This window comes from Manis javanica, chromosome 2 (assembly GCF_040802235.1).
Source record: "Manis javanica isolate MJ-LG chromosome 2, MJ_LKY, whole genome shotgun sequence".
NCBI lineage: Eukaryota > Metazoa > Chordata > Mammalia > Pholidota > Manidae > Manis > Manis javanica.
In genome coordinates, this window is record NC_133157.1 from 147,691,360 (window position 1) to 147,711,160 (window position 19,801).

Genomic DNA, 19,801 nt, shown 5'->3' on the forward strand with positions numbered 1-19,801 from the left:
TATAATGAACAAGATAAAAATAATCTCTCATAGAAGTTTTAGACTCAATCATAAATTAATATAATTTTGCCCTAATTTTTTTCATACTTTCATATGGCTATTTCTTAATATTCTTTTAATTGGCTTAAAAACTAGACATTATCAGTTCGAAGCTCAAAAGAATAAAGAAGTAACCCTGAGATATTTCTTCCTGGGCATGCACCTACCTCCTACTTTGGCTGAGAGGAAGAGACTGATACAGCAAATGGGGAAAGGTGAAACCAGCTGGAGGAAGGAAAGGCTAAAATGGCCTTTTAGAGGAAAAGGCACTTTGTCAGAACAAGGTCCTGAGGATGCACATATGCCCTTATTCTGCCACCTCGATGCCATGCTTATTCAGGTTGTAAGTCTATTTGGGGCTCTTGGTACTGCAGGGTCTCTCTGAGTTCCTCCTGCTCTGTGCAGTGCCATCACCTGCCAGGCATGCTGTGGAAACTGGTTCTTCATGCACGATGATGTGACTCAACATGGGACCTCTCACAAGGCAGCCTACAACAGTGCTAGCAAGGCAGCTCGCTGTTTCCCATCATGTAGGAAAATTAAATGAAAACCACACTAACAGAGATGCTACATGGGGGTGCTGCCTCGAGGAGGTCCAGGCTGGAAAATGGACCGCGAGCCCCACAGACTCCCTCAATAGAAAGGACACAACTGACTTCTGTAAAAATAATGCTAAACCACGGAAACCTGGGACCTTGTGAACCCCTGGATCCTCAATGCAGAGCATCTAGCCAGGTGTACCCAAGGTATTCAAGCCCCTCCAAAGAACCCTCTCATTATAATGTTCTTCTCTGTGTCAATGTGGATGCAGCCTTCTGAAACAGGAATAAACATTCAGACCCTCTGTCTTTGGTATTAAGATTAAAAATGTCAAAAAATGATCCACTGAAAATTTTAAGCAGAGGTTTTAGCCAAAGAAGCTTTGCTAGATGTAGTAACTAAGAGGTTGGTTTTCAATTTTAAAAAAAGTAAGTAGATTTTTTTGGGGGCTTCCATTTAAAAACTCTTATTGTTGATGTGCAGAGTATGAACAATTCAAGGAAAAGGTCAAATAGGTTAATTCAGGCTGTGTAAACATTGTCTAGTTCTACCTCAAAATAGCATGTACTACAGCAATATGCCTCAAAAGCCATTGCATATATGCCAATGAGATTATGTGCTCATTGTGTGTCTGGGTGTTCAAGTCATCTGGAAAAGAGGTTTCATTGTGTTTGCATTCCCTTTCTTTAGCCTATTGGGGAAGGGCTAATTTCATGTTTATTTCATACTTAGTCACATACTGCATCAACTTCATATAGGAAAGAAATGACTACACAATGACCAGAGAGCTATAAAAATTAATACATGTTATGCAGCTTTATTTTTGCTTTGTAGATGTTTTCAATGTAAATAGAAGAAAAGTCACTCACATATCTCAACTACCAAAACTATGAAATACATGTAATTGTAAAATGTTCTCATTTTTTAATTCCTGTAGCCAATGATCACCTCATTATCTACTGATATGGTACATAGAGAGTAACAGGTATGTGGCCTGAACTTGGAGGTTCATGTATGTGTATGTGAACAACATGCACATAGATGCATAAGACATGTTGTTCAGACATAATCATTCAATCATCCCAGGAATTACAGCAACACAATTAAGCAAACACATTTGTTTAAACAAACTTAAAAAAATACACTTAATGCTACACTTGAAATATAAATGACAATTCCTGGTGCGTACAGATGCTTAACAAGCAGCAGAGCTGGCTTCATGGTGGGTAGCCAGTCCAAGCAGTTCTTGCTACAGCACCCTCTTCTCTTCTTGACACACACAGATTCTAAATAGCACTGGGCGGGGGGGGGGGGGAGGGTAGTGCTTTGTGGAAAAATAAATGTCTTTAAAAAAAAAAGTCTGATGATAAAATATGGGTGGGAACAGCATTGGCCTGGTGAAATGGGTGCTTTTACTGCAGGACTTTTCAGAGCCTTCAGCATGTTGTGAATCTCCAAGTGAGAACCACAGAAATCTTTTTCTCAGTGGATCATATCATGGGAATAGTCTTCAATGGAAAACACTGGTTCAGAAGAATTAATAAATTATACATACATATTTAAAATTGCAAATAGACATTTCAGTTTAAATAGTCCTATTTCTTGCATCAAATAAACTAATTTTTATTGCCTCAAAATGCATACTTAAATTATATAATCCAGGTGTCATGTTAAAATAATTTCATTGTATCATGTTTCCTGGAATACCATCTACATAGTGAATTGCCTATTCTAGGCTAAGGATAGTAACACATTTCCTGAAGGAATTAGAAAGTTGGTAGCTTCCCAATTATAGCCTAGAAGAACTAAGGTGAGGATGTATTAATGGTTTCCTCAATGCTGTATTTAAAATAAATTATGAACTAAATTCTCCTGAATTCTACTTTTTGAATAATACCATGTGGTCCACTATATAGTAGATGATAGAAAGATGTAGAGATACTGATACAGACATACAGATAGTGAAAACAGATTGCTACCTAATTTGAGATACTCCATTGCCAACTGTGTGAAGTCTCCCTTTTCTCATTCATGGTAATTAAACGCAAAACATTTTCTATCTAGCCATTACGTGTCGTTTATCTTCTCCATTCTAAAGCATGTAATGCTCAGTAATGCTAAGCCTATTTTGAAAGAGTAGTAACTTTTAATCACTAGTAGAACAATAGGCAAATAAATAGATTTCCAAAAATAATGATTTAGGCAGCACTTGAAAGATAATTGATGACTTAGAGGGAGAAAAAAACTGGGAAGTTGCATGTTTTCCCTTTACTTTTTAAATTGTCAAATGTGATAAGATAGTCTAGTCATATGCCTACACCTGGCGAGCACTCCAGTAGTGGCTCTCCCTTTATTCTGTCTTTATGACATATCTTGCATTATCAAGGAAATGATCTTTTTTATGGTTGGGACTTGAATCTGTGTGTCACATGTATCTGGCACAGTGCCAAGTACAGAGAGCAAACAAACATGTTTGTTGAGTGACTGAATGACTTTTCTTGAACCATACTTCATGGAGTCACTGTTGTTCTTTCTGAGATTCCTGACAAGATACGCTATTCTTCTTCCCTAAGGGTGAGGAAAGATCTGAAACCTTTGAAAGCCCACAGAATGTCAGATTGATCTTCTCCACTCTCTTCTCTGCTCACAGCATGAACCACACCCTTCCAGGAGTGATAAGCACTTAATAACCCCTAACTCTGTCCTCTGGCTAGGTGCCCTACCCTTTATTTCTTACTGGATCTTGAGTGGATGGCTGGCAGCAGAGAAGCTTACTGTATTCCACCTACATTTTGGGAGTTTGTAATTTTATGTAAAGGTCCACTTTTTTAGATAGGAAAAAAAAAATACCTGCTTCCAGCTTCACTGCTCATTAATTCTTAAGCACACTAATAGGACAGACCATCTATTAGTTACAGAGCTATTATATTGTTTCAGAAGATAGGTAGAATAAGTTCATTTTCTATAGTAAAATGCCATGAATTCATAATATGATTAAACAGGAAAATGAAAAAATCATAAATTTAATCTACTCTCATTGTCATTTTCTTCCAATTAAACTATTGGCTACAGTTAAAGCAAGACTACAATTTTGCAAATCAATTATATTGTATAAGAAGATCTCTATACCTACCCTTCCTAAATTGGAACTATTTTCTCACACAGATGAAATAATTTGGAATTGCTCCTATTTTCAAACACATTAACCACTTTTATTTAGTGGTGTGTACTTTGTGTAGGCCACCTGACAAATGTGATTTTACCACTGTATACACAACTGAATCTGTCATTTTTGTGGGAGGACTGTGTTCTTGCTATTTGTGAGTGAGTCCTATTTCCTATTTGCTTTTGGACCACCGATTCTCAAAGATGTTTTCTATAAGCAAACTGGGGGGTATGTATGTGGCAATAGGGACCTTTTGGGTCTTTCAGTAGAATCTTCCACAGGGATACAATTAAACCCTTAAGATGTTTCCTATTAACCAAGTTATTGATTATCTGAGATGGTTTCAATCCCATTTACTTTGTTTAATGAAGATAATACTGCATAGTGTATAAATACCCACATTCTGGGATGATAGGTACTATAAAAATAAAAGATTGTTAAAGCAGTTGTTACTTAAGAGAGCAAAGTATAAACACAAGACATTAAACTCAGTGGAAGCAACAATATAGGAGTTGCTGAGCCAAATCAGATTAATAGTCCATCTAATTGGATTCTTGTTTTCAACACTGACCAATACTTGATGCGCTGGAAATTAAACAAGATTTATGCACCCACTCAATTGTGCCTTGCTACTTCTGAAAGGAAAATTCTTTCTGGTCCTTGTGGTGATTAACTTACACCCTGAAGCATGAGATTTTATTATCTTTAAATCATGATCTGGGCTTACAGAGATGCAAATTTTATGTTAACCTTCATAAAATGATCCATCCCATTTTCATTTTCAGACTCAGTATTTGTCTCAATAGCTCTCCTGGGCATGAATTCTGTAAGTTATTTCAAACAAAAGAAATCACTTCTTTTGTTTCAAATTTACTCTGCTTTAATTGAACTGAGAATTGTGATTCTTCACTCTTGGTTGTGGCAACAGAAAACTTTCCTAATTGAATTCAATATAGTCCAATACCACATTTGAAAAAAATCTTCCATTTGTAGAAACAAAATCTCTAATTTGATATGTGCCCTTGAAGTCATGAATTGATTACTGTATTCAACATACCAGAACATGTTCATCCAAATGTTCCCTCCTTCCAGGTGACACTTCTGAGAAGCTGTGCACTTATTTCAATAATGCTGCTTTTATTGGAATATTCAGGAACTTCCTGCTAGAATTCTCTTCAGAGTCTGTGGGACACTGTTTACTTATCCTCCTCAGACAACTCTGTCTTTTGATGGTGAATGTGACTTTTGGAAACTGCTAATAGTCACTGGAAGTCAAGTCTGTGGGTTATATTGGGGTGATGCTTCAGGAAAAGAATGAGGTGTAAAAACAATGTAACAAAATGGATTTTCTAACTTGTGGTTCATAAACTTTTCCTGACTACAGTTCTAAAACAGGAGTTTCAAAAATCTTTTGAACTCTGGGAGCAGTAATAAAATCAGTTTGCAGCCTCCCAAGGTGACTATTTTGAATGCAACACTCATTCTGGGAATATAAATTCTGGTCTATGTGGTGAAATGAAACTAGTTCCAATGGCTTTAAAGTCATAGATTGTTTTCAACATAATAATTTCGATTCATGTCTAGGAATTCCAGCCTATGGAAAAACTAAATATCCTTAGGCTTTACTTAACAGCCCAACCTTAACCGACCTTAAATAGTGTGTAAAATGGCTCAAGCCAGAGAGCCCTAGCCTTCCTTCACAAGAGCATATATTCGTAGTGCCCCCTAAAGGCTCAGCTAAAGGCTCATAAAGACCATTTCAACTAAGAAACCTGTGTAGATGACTTTTTAAGAATATCTAGATGATTTCTTATCTTTATAAAATGATGTATCATAAGGCAATTAAAAAAATTTTAATGTTACTTTCAAAATTTCTTTATATCAAAACAATCTTGCAAATTGAATACATAAGTCAGCTAAATTTTTAATCACACACGAACCTTCCCCAGTCCTTTGCACACCTACCAGTAACATTAAACATAAAAGTAATATTAATAATAACAATAAATAGCTGGTATTTATTATATGCTTCCTGTATGGGGTCCCGAATCATTCAGTTTACATAGCGCTTCTTATTTTATCCTCATAGAAACCCTATGATCTTCTCTGTTTAACACATAAGTAAAGTGAGACTTTGAACAGCTGAGTAACTTGCACGACCTGTAGTTACGATGTGGAAAACCTGGAGTTTGAACCCAGATCCACATGCCCCATATACCTGTGGACTTCTCTGCCTTCTAGGACTCTCAGTGTGACACTGGTGGCACTTCAGGGATCCCTAACATTTTTGCCCCTATGGAAGCACAGAGATTGAAGATATCTTAGAGATCTTTTCCAATCCTTATGTACAAAACTTGGCTTCCTGTTTTTAAATGTTCCTCTGGAAAGAAATTGTTTACCCAAACAATTCAAGAGTTTAGTAATGTCTATTGTTCATATTAAACTCCCCTAGTTTGAAATAGTGTTTCTTTCCTTGTTCTAGAGTCAGAGAAAATGGAGCACATGTAATGGCCATCCCATGTCTAAGGTCCATGGCTTGGACATACCTAGGTCTTTCCCAGTCTTAGTAACTTCAAATTCTCTTTTCTCAGCTACTATCTTCTGCCCTTCACCTTTCTATTGCTTTTATGACTTTTTCCTCTAAAATCCCTCCAACTTCTCCCTTTTAAATGATAAAGCCAGAAGTTGAATAAAATTTTCCAGGGTCTGGCCAGGGTCGTGTCTGCAACCATCTATGCTCTTATTCATGCGTCCTTCGATTCTCAGGTGTTTGCACAGCAGAGAGTGGCCTGTGCTGGGCCTGTTACTGAGCAGGTCTAACACTGTGTGGATCTATCCTTCGCTCCACAGGACCAGGTGAATCCCCTGCACAGCTGGAAAAGCCTGGTGCACAGCAGTGCTTTGCAAACTTCCTGCAGGCCCCAGATTCCTGAGGGTCTCGGGCCAGCTGCTGGTTTGGGGGGTGGGTGGGTGAGTTGGCAGCCTTCTACCCAAGTCTCATTTAAACCAGGGCAGCTTTACTCTCAGTTGTCTAATATGTAAGAGTTGCCATAGAATATTATTGGGAATGATAAGAGGTCATAGTTCTAAAGAGAGATATATATATACATATAAATATATGTATATATTTGGCAGCAAGCCCGGTATAAAGAGATGGTGAGTAGAGGTCAACTCCAGACTCATGTACTTGTTACCTCTGGGCGGTTTTTCCTCTTCAGTGAAATGTGGATAATCAAGCTTACTTTGAGGGATAAGGTGTGGGGATTGAGGGAACTCACACAAAGTCATCTTTTAAAAATATAAATCCGATTATTTCTTCCCCTACTGAAACCCATTCAGTGGCTTCCTTTGTATTGAGAATAAAACCCAGCCCTTTTCAGCATCCTGCCAGCCTTCGTGATTTGGCCCCTGCCCATTTTCCCGGCTTCATCTCAAACCACACCTCCTCTCCTCACTCAGCTCCAGCCACACCAATGTCCTCTCAGTTCAACGAGACGTTTTTGTCCCGGAATCTCAGCTAGTACCACAGTGCTGCCTGGTGGGCCTGCCGCTCAGGCTCCCTCTGTGTCCTGACAGCTCCTTATCATCCTTTGGCTCACAGCTCCAACGTCAAAGAGGACTTTGTGGCCACGCTAGCAGATTCCTTGCTTTATTTCCTTTAAAATGCTGCAATTCTCAGACACCTTGGTCCTTTGTTTGTTCACGTTTTTATTGTCAGTCTCTCAGACCAAATAGTAAACATGATGGGTCTCCCTGTTCTGCACTGTGTCCTGAGCCTGGCCCGGTGCTTGGCACTGACCACATGCCCAGGGAAGCTTGTCAGATGAATACATGCATGAGTGCATGGGAAAACACAGAGTCCGGCTGGGGTGCTGCCATCACCTGGAGTTGTAACTATTACCACCACATAGCATTTTATGATTGCACCTTTAGATTTCTGAGAATGGGGAAATAAGTTAAACAAACTAAAAAAATTGTAACATAGATAGAATATATATATAAATGTGAATGGCTATTATTTTCCTTGTCATAATTCACAATGGGAAAGAAATGTATTTATACATGTTGCCATGTGCAGTGGGAGAACAGGCTGGTAAATTTTCTGAATGTGCCCGCAAGGTCAGACTGCAAATACCCACCCACATACAAGGTCAGAGGGCCATTTTCTAACATGGGGAGGGTGTTTGTAACTTTCCTTCAATTTGTATACACACGATAGATAGTTGTACATAAATAGACATTCAGCGGTTCCAGCAAAATTCCTATTGCCAAAGAGATGAAAAACATCAGAGTAAGCTGTAAAAAATGCTTGGTTTTTCAAATGTAGAAATGGCAACTTGCAGCATTTACACAAATTGCCGTATACTGCGGGTTGCAACTCAGAATGAAGAGTAAGAAAAGTTGCAGCTAAGAGCAGATCTGAAGACATTTGTTTTGAAAGTAAAGGCTTATCAGTATTCTAGCATTTTGTAGAACATCAGATGCCCTGGATTGGAGTTGAGACTTTATGTATTGATTTCTCATATATAAAATGCTGTGACTAAAACTATTTAAAATGTTCAAGAAGAAACTTACCTTGAATGAAGTAAGGAGGATTCATTTCTCAAAGAGTCCCCCTTACATTTTGGGCATATTGATCTGAATAATATCAATGTGGCTATTTAACTGAATGGCTGGATGGGTCTAATTTTGTACCTTATATTTTTGCTATAATTTTATGCACATTCTGTGCAGTCTATAAATTTATAGAAATGTGAGACAGTATCAGCAGGAAATATAAATAGGTTCAAGAGTAGTGAGATAATTTAGAAAGTGTGAGATCCATGATGAGAGAGTACAGGGAGCTAGAAATGTTAAAGTTAAATAATAAATATTAAGTTTTCCCATCTCATGTCTTAGAAGTAGAAAATGATGTTGCATCAGGCCAACAGTGCACTGAAATCTTACACATTTATATTTTGTGCTCTCTTTTCTTCTCTGCATCAGTATATTCTGTGTATATTTTCCCTAATAAAAACTAATTTATATAATTATTTTAGGCTTGTTGGAAGGGGAATAGGTATTTATGGATAATAGAGGTAACATATTTTTGTGAGTGAATGGAATGAGTCCACAGCCCCAATCCACACTGAGCCAAGTAACAGCCAAATGCAGATTTGAGATAACACAGTGTCAGGTACTTATAAATTCAGCCCTGTCTTTGGGGTTACCTCCCTGAGAAATCTATAAAGGAAAATATATCACTAATAACCTGAGTCTAGAGTCAGCTCTTGAGTATTTATACAAAAAAAGACTAGTGTTTAAGATATTCTAAACGTAAAATATGTTTAAGTGTTTTCATTTTCAAATGAAAAGATGCAGCTTTTTTTTTTGGAGGGGGCAGACTTACATCTTAATGATGCTATAATGAAGCTAGAATTTAAGGCAGTTGACATCTCCTCAACAAAGGTCAACAGACAGGGTGCTGGGGAGGAGGCCAACTTAGAGGGGTTATGGAGAAACAGAAAATTGACTCAGGATTAACAATGTGCTGTGACTAATCCACAAAACCAATAATCCACAGGTGGACAGTATTTCACAAAAGACCCACAGGAAGCTGCTCTGTTCTTCTAGGTATGAACAAATATTTCCAAAACAAGTAACTTTGTTTAGGATTTACTTTTTGTTTTTTTGACAAAGAGGGTTGTGGAGAAATGCTAAAGCGATCTTTTATGCTCTTTAAATGCCCATCAGAGTCTGCAATAAGATGGCCATGATCCATCATAATACCACACAACTGCACGTTACCTTGGATACAAGGCTGGCTCTGTATGCTGCTAGTTGCTTCAGGTACTCCTTCTTTGCAGCCTCGGTTTTCTTTTTATAGACCTGTAGCAACAACAAAGAGTTTTAAATTAGAAAGTGCATCTGCTTTTGTTTCCAGAGATGTACAATGCAGAATCATAATTGCATGCCTGTGTGTGTGAGTGACAAACACACACAACATAATATAATAATATATTTCTCCCCAAAGATTGTGTTTTCTTATGGAAACAGATTTTTAAGAAGTGCGGCAATAGACTAGATAAGAAGATAAGCCAGAGTAAAATTTTCCATTTTACATTAAGCATATGAAAGGATTTATCTGGGTTACTTTGAGTGGAGGTGGTTGGCTTAGAAGGATAGTATTGATGAAGGTTCCCAGGGAAACCACATGCAAGTAAAAAAGCCATTCATATTTATATAATGGGCAGATAATTCTACAGTGCATACAAATCCTGATATACATGTTTCATGCTAAATATAAAAACAAGGACAGAATTCAAAGATGACCAGTTATGTTCAGTAAGTACATTAACAGAACAGTACTGAGTTTGCAGGTTTGTCACTACTTAAAAATTTTAGCTTTCAAGTTCTATTTTCAAAGACTCGGGAATTGGTGATGGTAGTCAAAGACACATTTGGGAGTGGACCGGGGTCCCTGAGAGGCTGAGGACTGCATGTGTGCTATGCTGCGCAGCCTGCTGTGGTCCTGTCCTTTGCAACGAAAACCTGGATGACACGGATCTGTCACCTCATTGTGAAAAGGTAAAAATGTTCTGAAAGGAACTTCAGCTTCCAGAAGCTTTTCATTTTTCAGAGGGAATCATCTTGAAAATAAATGTAAAATCATGTAAATTGAGCAAAAGTACTGAAAAATGACTTACTGGTATGCTAAAGGTCACATCACTAAGTTAAATAGAAAGGAGTCATTAGAGTCGAAAAATGAAAGATTACCAAAGTGAGCACGCATGGCTGTCTGCTACCATTAAGTTGATACTTTCAAGGCTTTAGAGTCTGTTTTTGGCAATCTTTTGAAATTAGCCCTAAAGAACAAACTATTTTTTACCATTTACTCTGTAAATGGTAATGCATTTTCATTGATACAACTCTTCTAAATTTCCCACATTTGAATTTTATAGCAGGGAATGAGGCTTGGTGAATGTTTTGTAACGCTGAGCTCAAAAACAGACAGAGATTAGTATTGAAAAGTGGCTTTAGGTTAGTAAGAGTAGTTAAATATAAATTATGTCCAAAGACCAAATATCTGCCAAAATTGGCAGTAGAGGTCAATTTATGGTTTCTGATGCCAAAGGTGGTTTGCTGAGCCAAGGCCCCAGCTGTGAAAATCAGTGTGAGAAATAGTATTTACTCATGAATGTATTAATTAAAGCATAACATTTTACTTAAGGTAAACAAATAACTAACCTTGTCAACAGAAGTATAAATTATAAAGGACCCTATGAAATGAACGTGCTGATTGTTCTCCATTAGGGATGTCTTCAGTCTAGACTTGTGTATTTGGCATTGTGGTATAATAAAAGGCAATTAGAGTAAGGCAATTAAGATTCTGTATAATAGTATCACACAATCATTATGCCATCTTTACTAAATGTGAAACTAAAGAAATTCAAAAGTTTTTTAGTAAAAAGCCAATAAATCCTTTGGTTCAAGTACGAAAGTATTCTCAATTTACTAAGCTAATTATTGGAAGTCAAACTCAGATTCTTTCATGGAAATCCGCACATAAATAAATGCTAGTGTACAGCAAATGTACAACAAATTTAGTAGTATGACCCATATATATTACATGCCTTGGTTTAGCCAAAATCAGAAATATAGAGCTCTCCTGCTTTTCATTTATTTATTATTTTCCTAAGAGACAGATTTCTGTTTATAGTTTTTCTTTCCATCTTTTCTCTGAGACATAATTTATAATTAATGACTTTGAACTAACAATGTTTACATTTACTTTTACTACCTTAAAACTGTTTTGAAGGGGTTCTCCTCCCACACAGATAGAAATCCTATTCAGGACCCTGAAGCAAATGTTTAGTAAGTGTATCTTTGATGGTAATCTGCATCTGTATACTCAAAGCATTTCTAGCATGTTTTTATTAATATGCTACTCCAAGTGTTCCCCCAGTCAGCTAGGAAAGGTTCTTTCAGCTTCCAAAGGCAAATATAACACCCTTTGGTCCATAGCATTACCCAAAACATCATTTTCTAAGTAGCAGCAGATAAGATGGTGTTGCCAGATGGCCTGATTGCAGCATCCATCATCTTCTTGCATATATTTGGTTTCTACTGAAACAGCAACAGTGTTATTACAGTGCTATGCCTCTGTTGGGCTCCCAGTAGTTAACATCCATACAAAGTGTTAACTTTCCTGAAATTTGGTGATTAACAACCACAGGAGAAAGGTGGCTAACACAAAGTGTTTCAGGCTGAATATGCGCCTCCTGGTTTCAGCTGGGGATCGATGTTGTTAGGGGATACCTGACTAGCATTCGGAGTGCCCTGTTTTCTACAAATGGCTCCCTATTGCCTATTGATGACTGGCTATGTGGGATCATCGCGCAAGTGCCTAAATACCACTTTAGAAAAGAGTAAACCCATCACGTCACATTACATGGATTGATGGATTCGCTCTTCCCTGAATAGCTGCAGATGTTCAGAGGGAAGATTCAAAGGGTGGTAATTTCAGGAGGTGTACTTCTGTAATTATGTTTAAAGGGGAGCAGCCCAGACCAAATTAAAATCTGAGGTGGTTTCCCTGGCAGTAATTTAGAACCTCCACCTTTGAGAACTACCTAATGGCTCCAGTATTATACACCCTGTATATCTTTCTGCTGCAAACTTCTAAAATTGCACCAAGATGCTTTTTGAATTCTGTATTTGATGGAAATGTCTGAAGAGATGCCTCAAATGTATGAGAGTGATAAGAATAGGTAAGAATTACACATACAAGGTAAGTGGGGAAATTCTTACTTAGAACAGATATTTAAAAATCCTCAGTAAAATGTTCCTCAAAAACATTTCATATCTTCTATTCATGGATGGAGAAGGTCATCTACTGGTAGAAACCAACGATGACGTTGACTGTGTTTGGCAATGAGCAGCCCACGGCAACGATCTGACCTAACCCAGGAGGATGGGTCTGGCTCATGTCCACGTTACGTTTGGGAAAGACAAATATTTTAAAGATACGTGATTCATACAGTAAATATTAGTACTCAGTTGAGCTACAAAATGGCTTCCAAATGGTCTCCAGCTGTTTGAAATAAAGTGCAAAGTTGGCCAGATGAGGATTTAAAAATCATAATACATCATTTATCATTTCCCCCAGCTCATCCAAACACTTTTGAATTCATCCTGTCCTAACTTAGTTATATGCTGCAGTTTGTTATTCTAAGAAAGCTACTATATCCTATCTAAGGAGTGCATCTCAGTGGTTAAACGAAAACATATATATAGTAACTAAAACTAAGACATATGTAGATAGACATCAAATAGCAATTCTAGAGAAACCAAATCCTGTTCATGTAATCTATTGATTCACTGAACCATTTTTGAAATTCTTTTAATACCATGTTTTTATAGGCTAATAATCCCTAATTAAAATCAGCAGCTCAATATCAATGCCTGTGGTAAACTCAAATAGAAAAAATTCTAATGCAATCTGTCATTTTACGCTTTTACTTTCCACTCTTTCCCCAAACAAACAATCCATCTAACTCATACAAAACACAAAATCTTAAAAATACCATTTAATTCTTTCTTCCTTCCTTCCATTCTGTTCTTGCCTTTAGTTAATTTCTGGTGTTGGTTTATTTCAACCAAGCCTTCAAAGTCATAATAAGAAAAAATGTACAATTCTTACAATTCTGGATTCCAGTTAAATACTATAAAAAAATCTAAAAGCATTTTTGTTTGGTTGACTTCAAATGTAGTTTTTTTCCCACTATAAATTCATATTTACTAGAAAATAATAAGAAATACAGGTGTGTACAGGAAGTTACAATTTTATCATAATTCCCTGACATATACTTTAGAAATTAATGTTTGCAGCTTCTTTCAATGCTGTTATTATTTAGGACAGTTAGAGAAAATGCATTTGTATTTTATACAGAACTAAGTCCTTATGTGCAGTTAAATTTTTATCTTGTGTAACTTGCTCAGCATTTTCTTAAGCATTCCAGAACTCAATGAACTTTATAAAGTAGTACTCAGACGACTGAAAATACACATTGTAACAAAAATCTTGCTATCAATTTTCCCTAACCATCTGATCCAACAAAATGGCCTTGTTGCCTGTTTTGGGAATGGCAGGTATCAGAGCAAGCTCCTTGTCTGAAAAAATGGCTACAAACTATATACATAAAGTATATCTTTTGATTTATTAAGTGAGGATGACTGGGGCAAGTATGTTGTTCAATTACACTAAACAATATATGGAGTGTCTTAATATGTGCCTGCTGTGCTGTGAGACTCTGAAGCTACAGAAACAAATAAAGGCATTAAAAATATACCTCTGTTGTGTACATTTCTTTTTTCACACATTATATATATACACATATATATGTGTATGTATATTGTCTTCAATGCTTTCAACAAGAATGGTATTATTACCCCCATTTTACAGATGAGAAAATTAGAATGGGTAGTTATTTTAACCAGTGTCTTATAGCAAATATGGCAGAACCATGGTATGAATCAAATTGACCTGGTATCAAAGATTCGTCTTTGTTCACTCAATGGCTCCTCCTAGCTATGAGGGAAGTCCCCTGGATGCTCTTCTTCAGACCCCCAGCTGCAGGTCCTGCTCTTCTCTGTCTTCAGCTGAAGCCCCAGATATAGGTGCTAGTAGGTGTTCACAGCAGGTGTTCAGGAAATATCTGTGATGGAGTGTATGACCCCTAGTCTCAGATTTCTCCTCCTGTGAGTATAAGCCTGAAGGCTCATGATAAAGTACTGAATTGTATCTTCTATGTTATAATGGACATCAAAGGAAATAGAAGATTTGATATACAGATATACAAGCTGCCCACCCCAAACATTTTTAGCAATAATACGTAAGATACAACAGACTTGAATATTTTGTTCGAATTCTCTCCCTACCAATGTCATGAAAACTTGCAAGTGAAATGCCTGCCCCCACTGTATTTGAGTACAGAATACTTCTATATGTGTACTCTATATGTTTATGCCAGTGGGCAATGATCCCCTTTATGTACCAATAATTATATGTACACACACACTCACACACACAAACACACACACACACACATATGTATATATACATATGCCTGCATTTTAGAAATAAAATATGCTGACCATTTCCTGTAATAATTTTAATTGCTCAGTTTCAAATTTTTATGAATCAAGTTTTTTTTTTTGCATTCTACAGCTTGGAAACAAACAATTGTTTCACATGTTTTTTTCGCATTGTTTAAAAAGATCTGGGAAAATACATCATGTTTATAAGGAAATGGCCAAGATAAGCACATGTGTAAGTGTTACAGGGTGACAGGATTTTAGTTAACCTTAAGTATTGTTGACATAAAATCCAAATTTTATCCTATGTGGTGGTGCAGGAGGGGAGTCCCCAGCAGCATTTATGTAGTGGGTGTTTGAGCACCGATGAGGAGTAAATGATTTGATTCTGTGGGCTCAGAGGGTTTGTCATCTGCCTCATAAGTATAATTCTGGCTCTTCATGTCCCTGCTGCTTCTAATTTAGCAGGACAGGCTCATAATTGAAGCAAATTAACTATTTACACTTGCCACTTCTACCAGGGGAAGAGGACACAGCAGCAGGAAAGAATGAGTAGGAAATTACATTCTTCCCACTTGTGTCAGATCTGCCCTTATATAAACACATTAACAGTAATTTCATGAGGCGTCAAACATAGGAATAAATACTGAGGGATAAAATAATGAGGTGCTGCTATTGAACTGAACTGCTACGGCTAATATCCTTGGATATGAATTATGCATCCTGAGAGAAGGCATATGTTACAGTATTCAAACAGTCTCCCTGCAAGTGATACCTGCTCATTAGGCTCTGGATCTCGAGGTAAGTCTTTCCTGTTCCATCTACAACAGAGCCAGCATTTACAAAAATACACTCTCTGGGCACCGTGGGCTGTGGTTTCTCCTGCATATACCAAACTCTGAACAGGCCTTCCACTCCACTTTCAGCATAACAGCATGTTTATTTAGCTCTTTGGCTGAAGCTTTAAAGCCATTTAATGTAATGTAAACAAGAACATTTTGTTTGTAATTTGCTAAATGTATTACAGCCCAACTGTGTCTCCAATTAGGAACTTAAGGTTCATTTAGTAATTTACATCTGGTTCTGATTTAAGGTGACTTTCTTTCTCCACTTAAGAGCTGACTTTACATTGCTAAAAAGAACTCAAGCACCCTTTATAGATCTTTGGACCAGTCCCTTCTGCTTCAAAGCTGGACAGAATGTTTAATGTAGTAGTAGGGCTTGAGTTGTTCTCTGTTGTCACTGTGGACCTAGAGCCTACATTTCGAACACCAGAATCAGAGAATTCCAGAAATAATGGGGAGAGACAAGAAATTCAGCTGAAAACCTCATAAAAAAGATGCTGAGGGTTGCTGAAATGCCAAGGAACCTACCATAAAGGGTGTGATTTTGTTAAGTTATTATTTTTCTTTCTTTGTAGGTTCCAGTCAGTGAAAGATATGTAGCAAAGACCGGCATATCTAGCACCACAGCAATCTTATGATTCATTTCTCTTTCTCCATCTGGTGCCTGTTCAACAACTTAGTACGCTTCTGAAATGGGCTCTTCATTGTCTTACGATTCATTAGCATTTAAAACCTCGGTTTGGAATCCCAAACACAATTCTTCTCCCTTTCCAGATTCAGCACCATCTTTCAAACTATTAAAATGGAAAGTTCTCTGATACGTGGAGTGTGTTCAGTGGCTTTGGTAAGGGACTCATAAGGGAGGTTTTGTACTCCTGGAGGATTTTTATCGCTTCTTTCAGCTTCCTTTTGATTTTTCTTCTTTGAGAGATTCTTCACAGAAACGAAAGTACATATAGTTTCTCACTCACCATGGATTCTGAAAATAAAGATCTGCCCTTCTGCAGTGGCTTCTTATTCCCGCCTATACTCCACAATGAGGAAGCATGTGATATAAACATACAGCAGCTCTATTAGTCATGTAACCTCTGGCTGTCAAGAAAACATTCAATTGTAATCTCACTAATAGCTGTTTTTCTTTAAATATTGTAATTTTCCAAGCCCCTAATAAGTCATCAATAATTTTGTCCCTTTTTCCCAGTTTGTGTTTATATTTGTAGCTGTTCATAATTGTGGGCTATTATGACAACAGGATTTTTGAACAATCGGGGCACACGAAATCTTAGCCTTCTACTCCAACCAGCTGCCTAGACAATGCCAATAGCGTCACGTGGGGCTGCTTTGTAACATGCCCATTTGTCCTATATTTTGAAGTTTAATGGTCTGCCTCTAATCTGCTCCAGCAACATTCTTTGAAAAATACATAGCAGCATGTGTGCTTTCCAATTTGAATATTAAATGAGAGTAAAATACAATTAATTTAAGTTTGAAACAGAGATATTATACAATGTTGGCACAGTGAGTCAACATAAAGGGAAAGAACAGGTGGTAATATACCATAATAACACTTTTGGATAGTTTGCTGAAATTCTCTTGACGCCCGAATGTGCATTCTAGGCAGGCATGTTCGCTTTGCTGGCAATTCTTGCAACTGTTAGACAAGCTGCTGTGCAGCAGCAGAGCAGAGGCCCACCTGATGCAATATGCTCCCTTTTGTAAGCAGAGTGTCTAATTTAATTCATTTGACCCCCTCTCTGTTCATCTCTGGGATGGGCCTTCATCCTATGTGTGCCACAAGCCATACTTTTTAGCACACTCTGTAGTTTCACTATTTTTATTAAGCCAGATCATCTTTTAAGAGGAAACAACAAGCTATGCCGAACCCCTGTTTACTCATATAAGGCATGGGGACAAACCATTTTAGAGTGACCTGGGCTGCTCCCAATAGCAAGTTTTGATAATGGTGCTCAAATTTTAAAATATTATTCTTTTTTTAAATAAGAGAAAAAGATGGTTATTTTTGTTAAGGTATATTCCTAAACAGTCTTGGCATAACTTTTTGTAATAGCTGGATTCTGATTACAAAATTCATTTATAATACCAATGAGTTATATAGGTCAACTATTATAGAATTTCATCCTTTATTTATAAAATAAATTTCCAAAAAAAAAAACCCCACCTCTTTTCATTACGGGAGAACCCAAAGGTAGACTCATGACACGTTACTTATGAAGTTGGAAGTAAAACGCAAAAGAGAAAGACGAACATGTTCTGTCATCACAGGTATACAATTAAAAACCCTTAAATAGTACATCATAATTGTGATAATTTCTCCACTAGAAAGGCCCAGCCCCAATTTTCATAGACAGAATGGGAGAATGGGAGTAATTTTCCTTTTTAACATGACAGTTGAGAATAGTGAATCTCATATTCTTCAGGTCTGTAAATACCTTATTATGGTCAGACAAAAAGAATGTTGAGTATTATCTTAATGTTCCCCTCTTGCTTTAATAAAAATAAAAGGCTTTATTATAGTAGAATTAGTGGGAAAAACCTGCAGCTTTGTATTTGCTGCCTTGAGACAGAGCCAATTTTCATCATGAGAACATTATTCTTTTCTACCAGAAACACAGAAACAGGCACTGACTTTTAATATTGATAATTTCAGTAGTGAATGATTGGTAAAGGACCAATTGTGGGCTAGGGAAGGCCTTTGTAGACCTCCCCCTTTTAAAACCACTGCTCTTAAAACCACATGAGTACCTCTGATGAATGTGGGAAATAATTAGAAAAAGGTATCTAGGGTCAGGGAGAGAGATAAGGGGAATCAGAGGAGTGAGCACAACTGGTGGTTCTTGAAATGGAGTAGTGTGTGCACATGAGTGCATAAATATGCACAAAATTAAACGAAGTTTCTCTGATAAAATAGGAGCTAAGGGCACTCCTGTAAGTCTTGGAACAACATCTTGGCTCAGGTGCTGAGTCTTGGTTAGGGGAGAGGAGCTGAATCTTCAGAAGGGAATCATGGATGTCCTCTGGTGATCAAGAGCTGCTTGGGACCTAGGGAGGGCAATCAATTTCTGAATGTCTCCTCTGGGAAATATACCTCATAATGCAAAAGAGTTTATAGTATTGAAGTCTGATGCCTATCCAAGAATACATACAGGGGTTATCAAAGTGGAAAGAGGGATGTCTGGTGCAAGGCATCATAGTTACAAAGTCCAGAAAAGAGAGTTGGGACTGGGGTTGCTGGCTGATGTGCACTGAGTTTCTCATTCGGCGATGCTCTACTGAGGGAAGGAATGAAGTCACAGTACAATTCCACCATGAATGTCCAACATCATTTGGGAGCCAGCCCTTGTCTTTGGGAGTGTGAGAGCAATTGATCTGAGTCAGGCTAGAAACCAGTTCTAAAATTTTGAAACAATTATATTAGGTTTTTAAAAAGTCACAAAACACAATGTCAACTACTCTCTTGACAGTGAGATGGGTAGTTCAACTGAGTGCATAAAGAACATTTCAGGGGCTTGATTTTTGCCCTTGAAGATGACTCTTGCAACTTAGTGCTCCATATGGTAAGCTTTTGCTTTTCCTATGAAGCCATTCCCTGGAGCTGGGAATCTAGAAAAAGACACAAGGAAATGTGTAGAGTTTCAGATTGTAAAGACATTTTGGCTTACAGAAAAGGAGGCTTGGAGAGAAGGGGGGCAGGGTCTGTGTTCCGTAGTAACTGGTTTTACCATTACAACTATAGTTGATTTCACAGAGTTTGTTAAAAAAGAACTATACGTTGAGTGATTAATTCTAGTTACAGTAATTCTATGTATCAGCCATGTAATCTTAGACAAATCATTGAACAGAATGGGGGACTCTGTCTTCTCTGCTCTGTCCCAGTGTCTAGAAAAGTGCCTGGGGCACATAGTAAATGCTGAACAAACATTTCTTGAAGGAATAAATGAGTGAATTTAATAATCCAGCCCCATTTCATAATCTGAAAAACTTGGATAAAAGTATCTATGAGTTTTGGGCAGAATAAATGAGGTAAATCATGTGAAAGCATTCTTGAAAGTATAAAAAACTGTATATATTATAGATATTGATAAAGATTCACAATACATACATACTTCTGGATATA

At 37.3% G+C, this 19,801-nt stretch overlaps 1 protein-coding gene across 4 annotated transcripts in view; it reads right to left on the reverse strand.

The window, feature by feature from the left end:
• Positions 1 to 19,801, reverse strand: part of TOX (thymocyte selection associated high mobility group box) — a 286,212-nt gene that overhangs the window by 8,779 nt on the left and 257,632 nt on the right. For all 4 annotated transcript variants that reach the window (XM_036998280.2, XM_036998278.2, XM_073229570.1 and 1 more), the window contains exon 6: positions 9,533 to 9,613. In XM_036998280.2, coding sequence (XP_036854175.2) covers positions 9,533 to 9,613 — 81 coding nt within the window. The remainder of the gene's footprint in view (positions 1 to 9,532; positions 9,614 to 19,801) is intronic.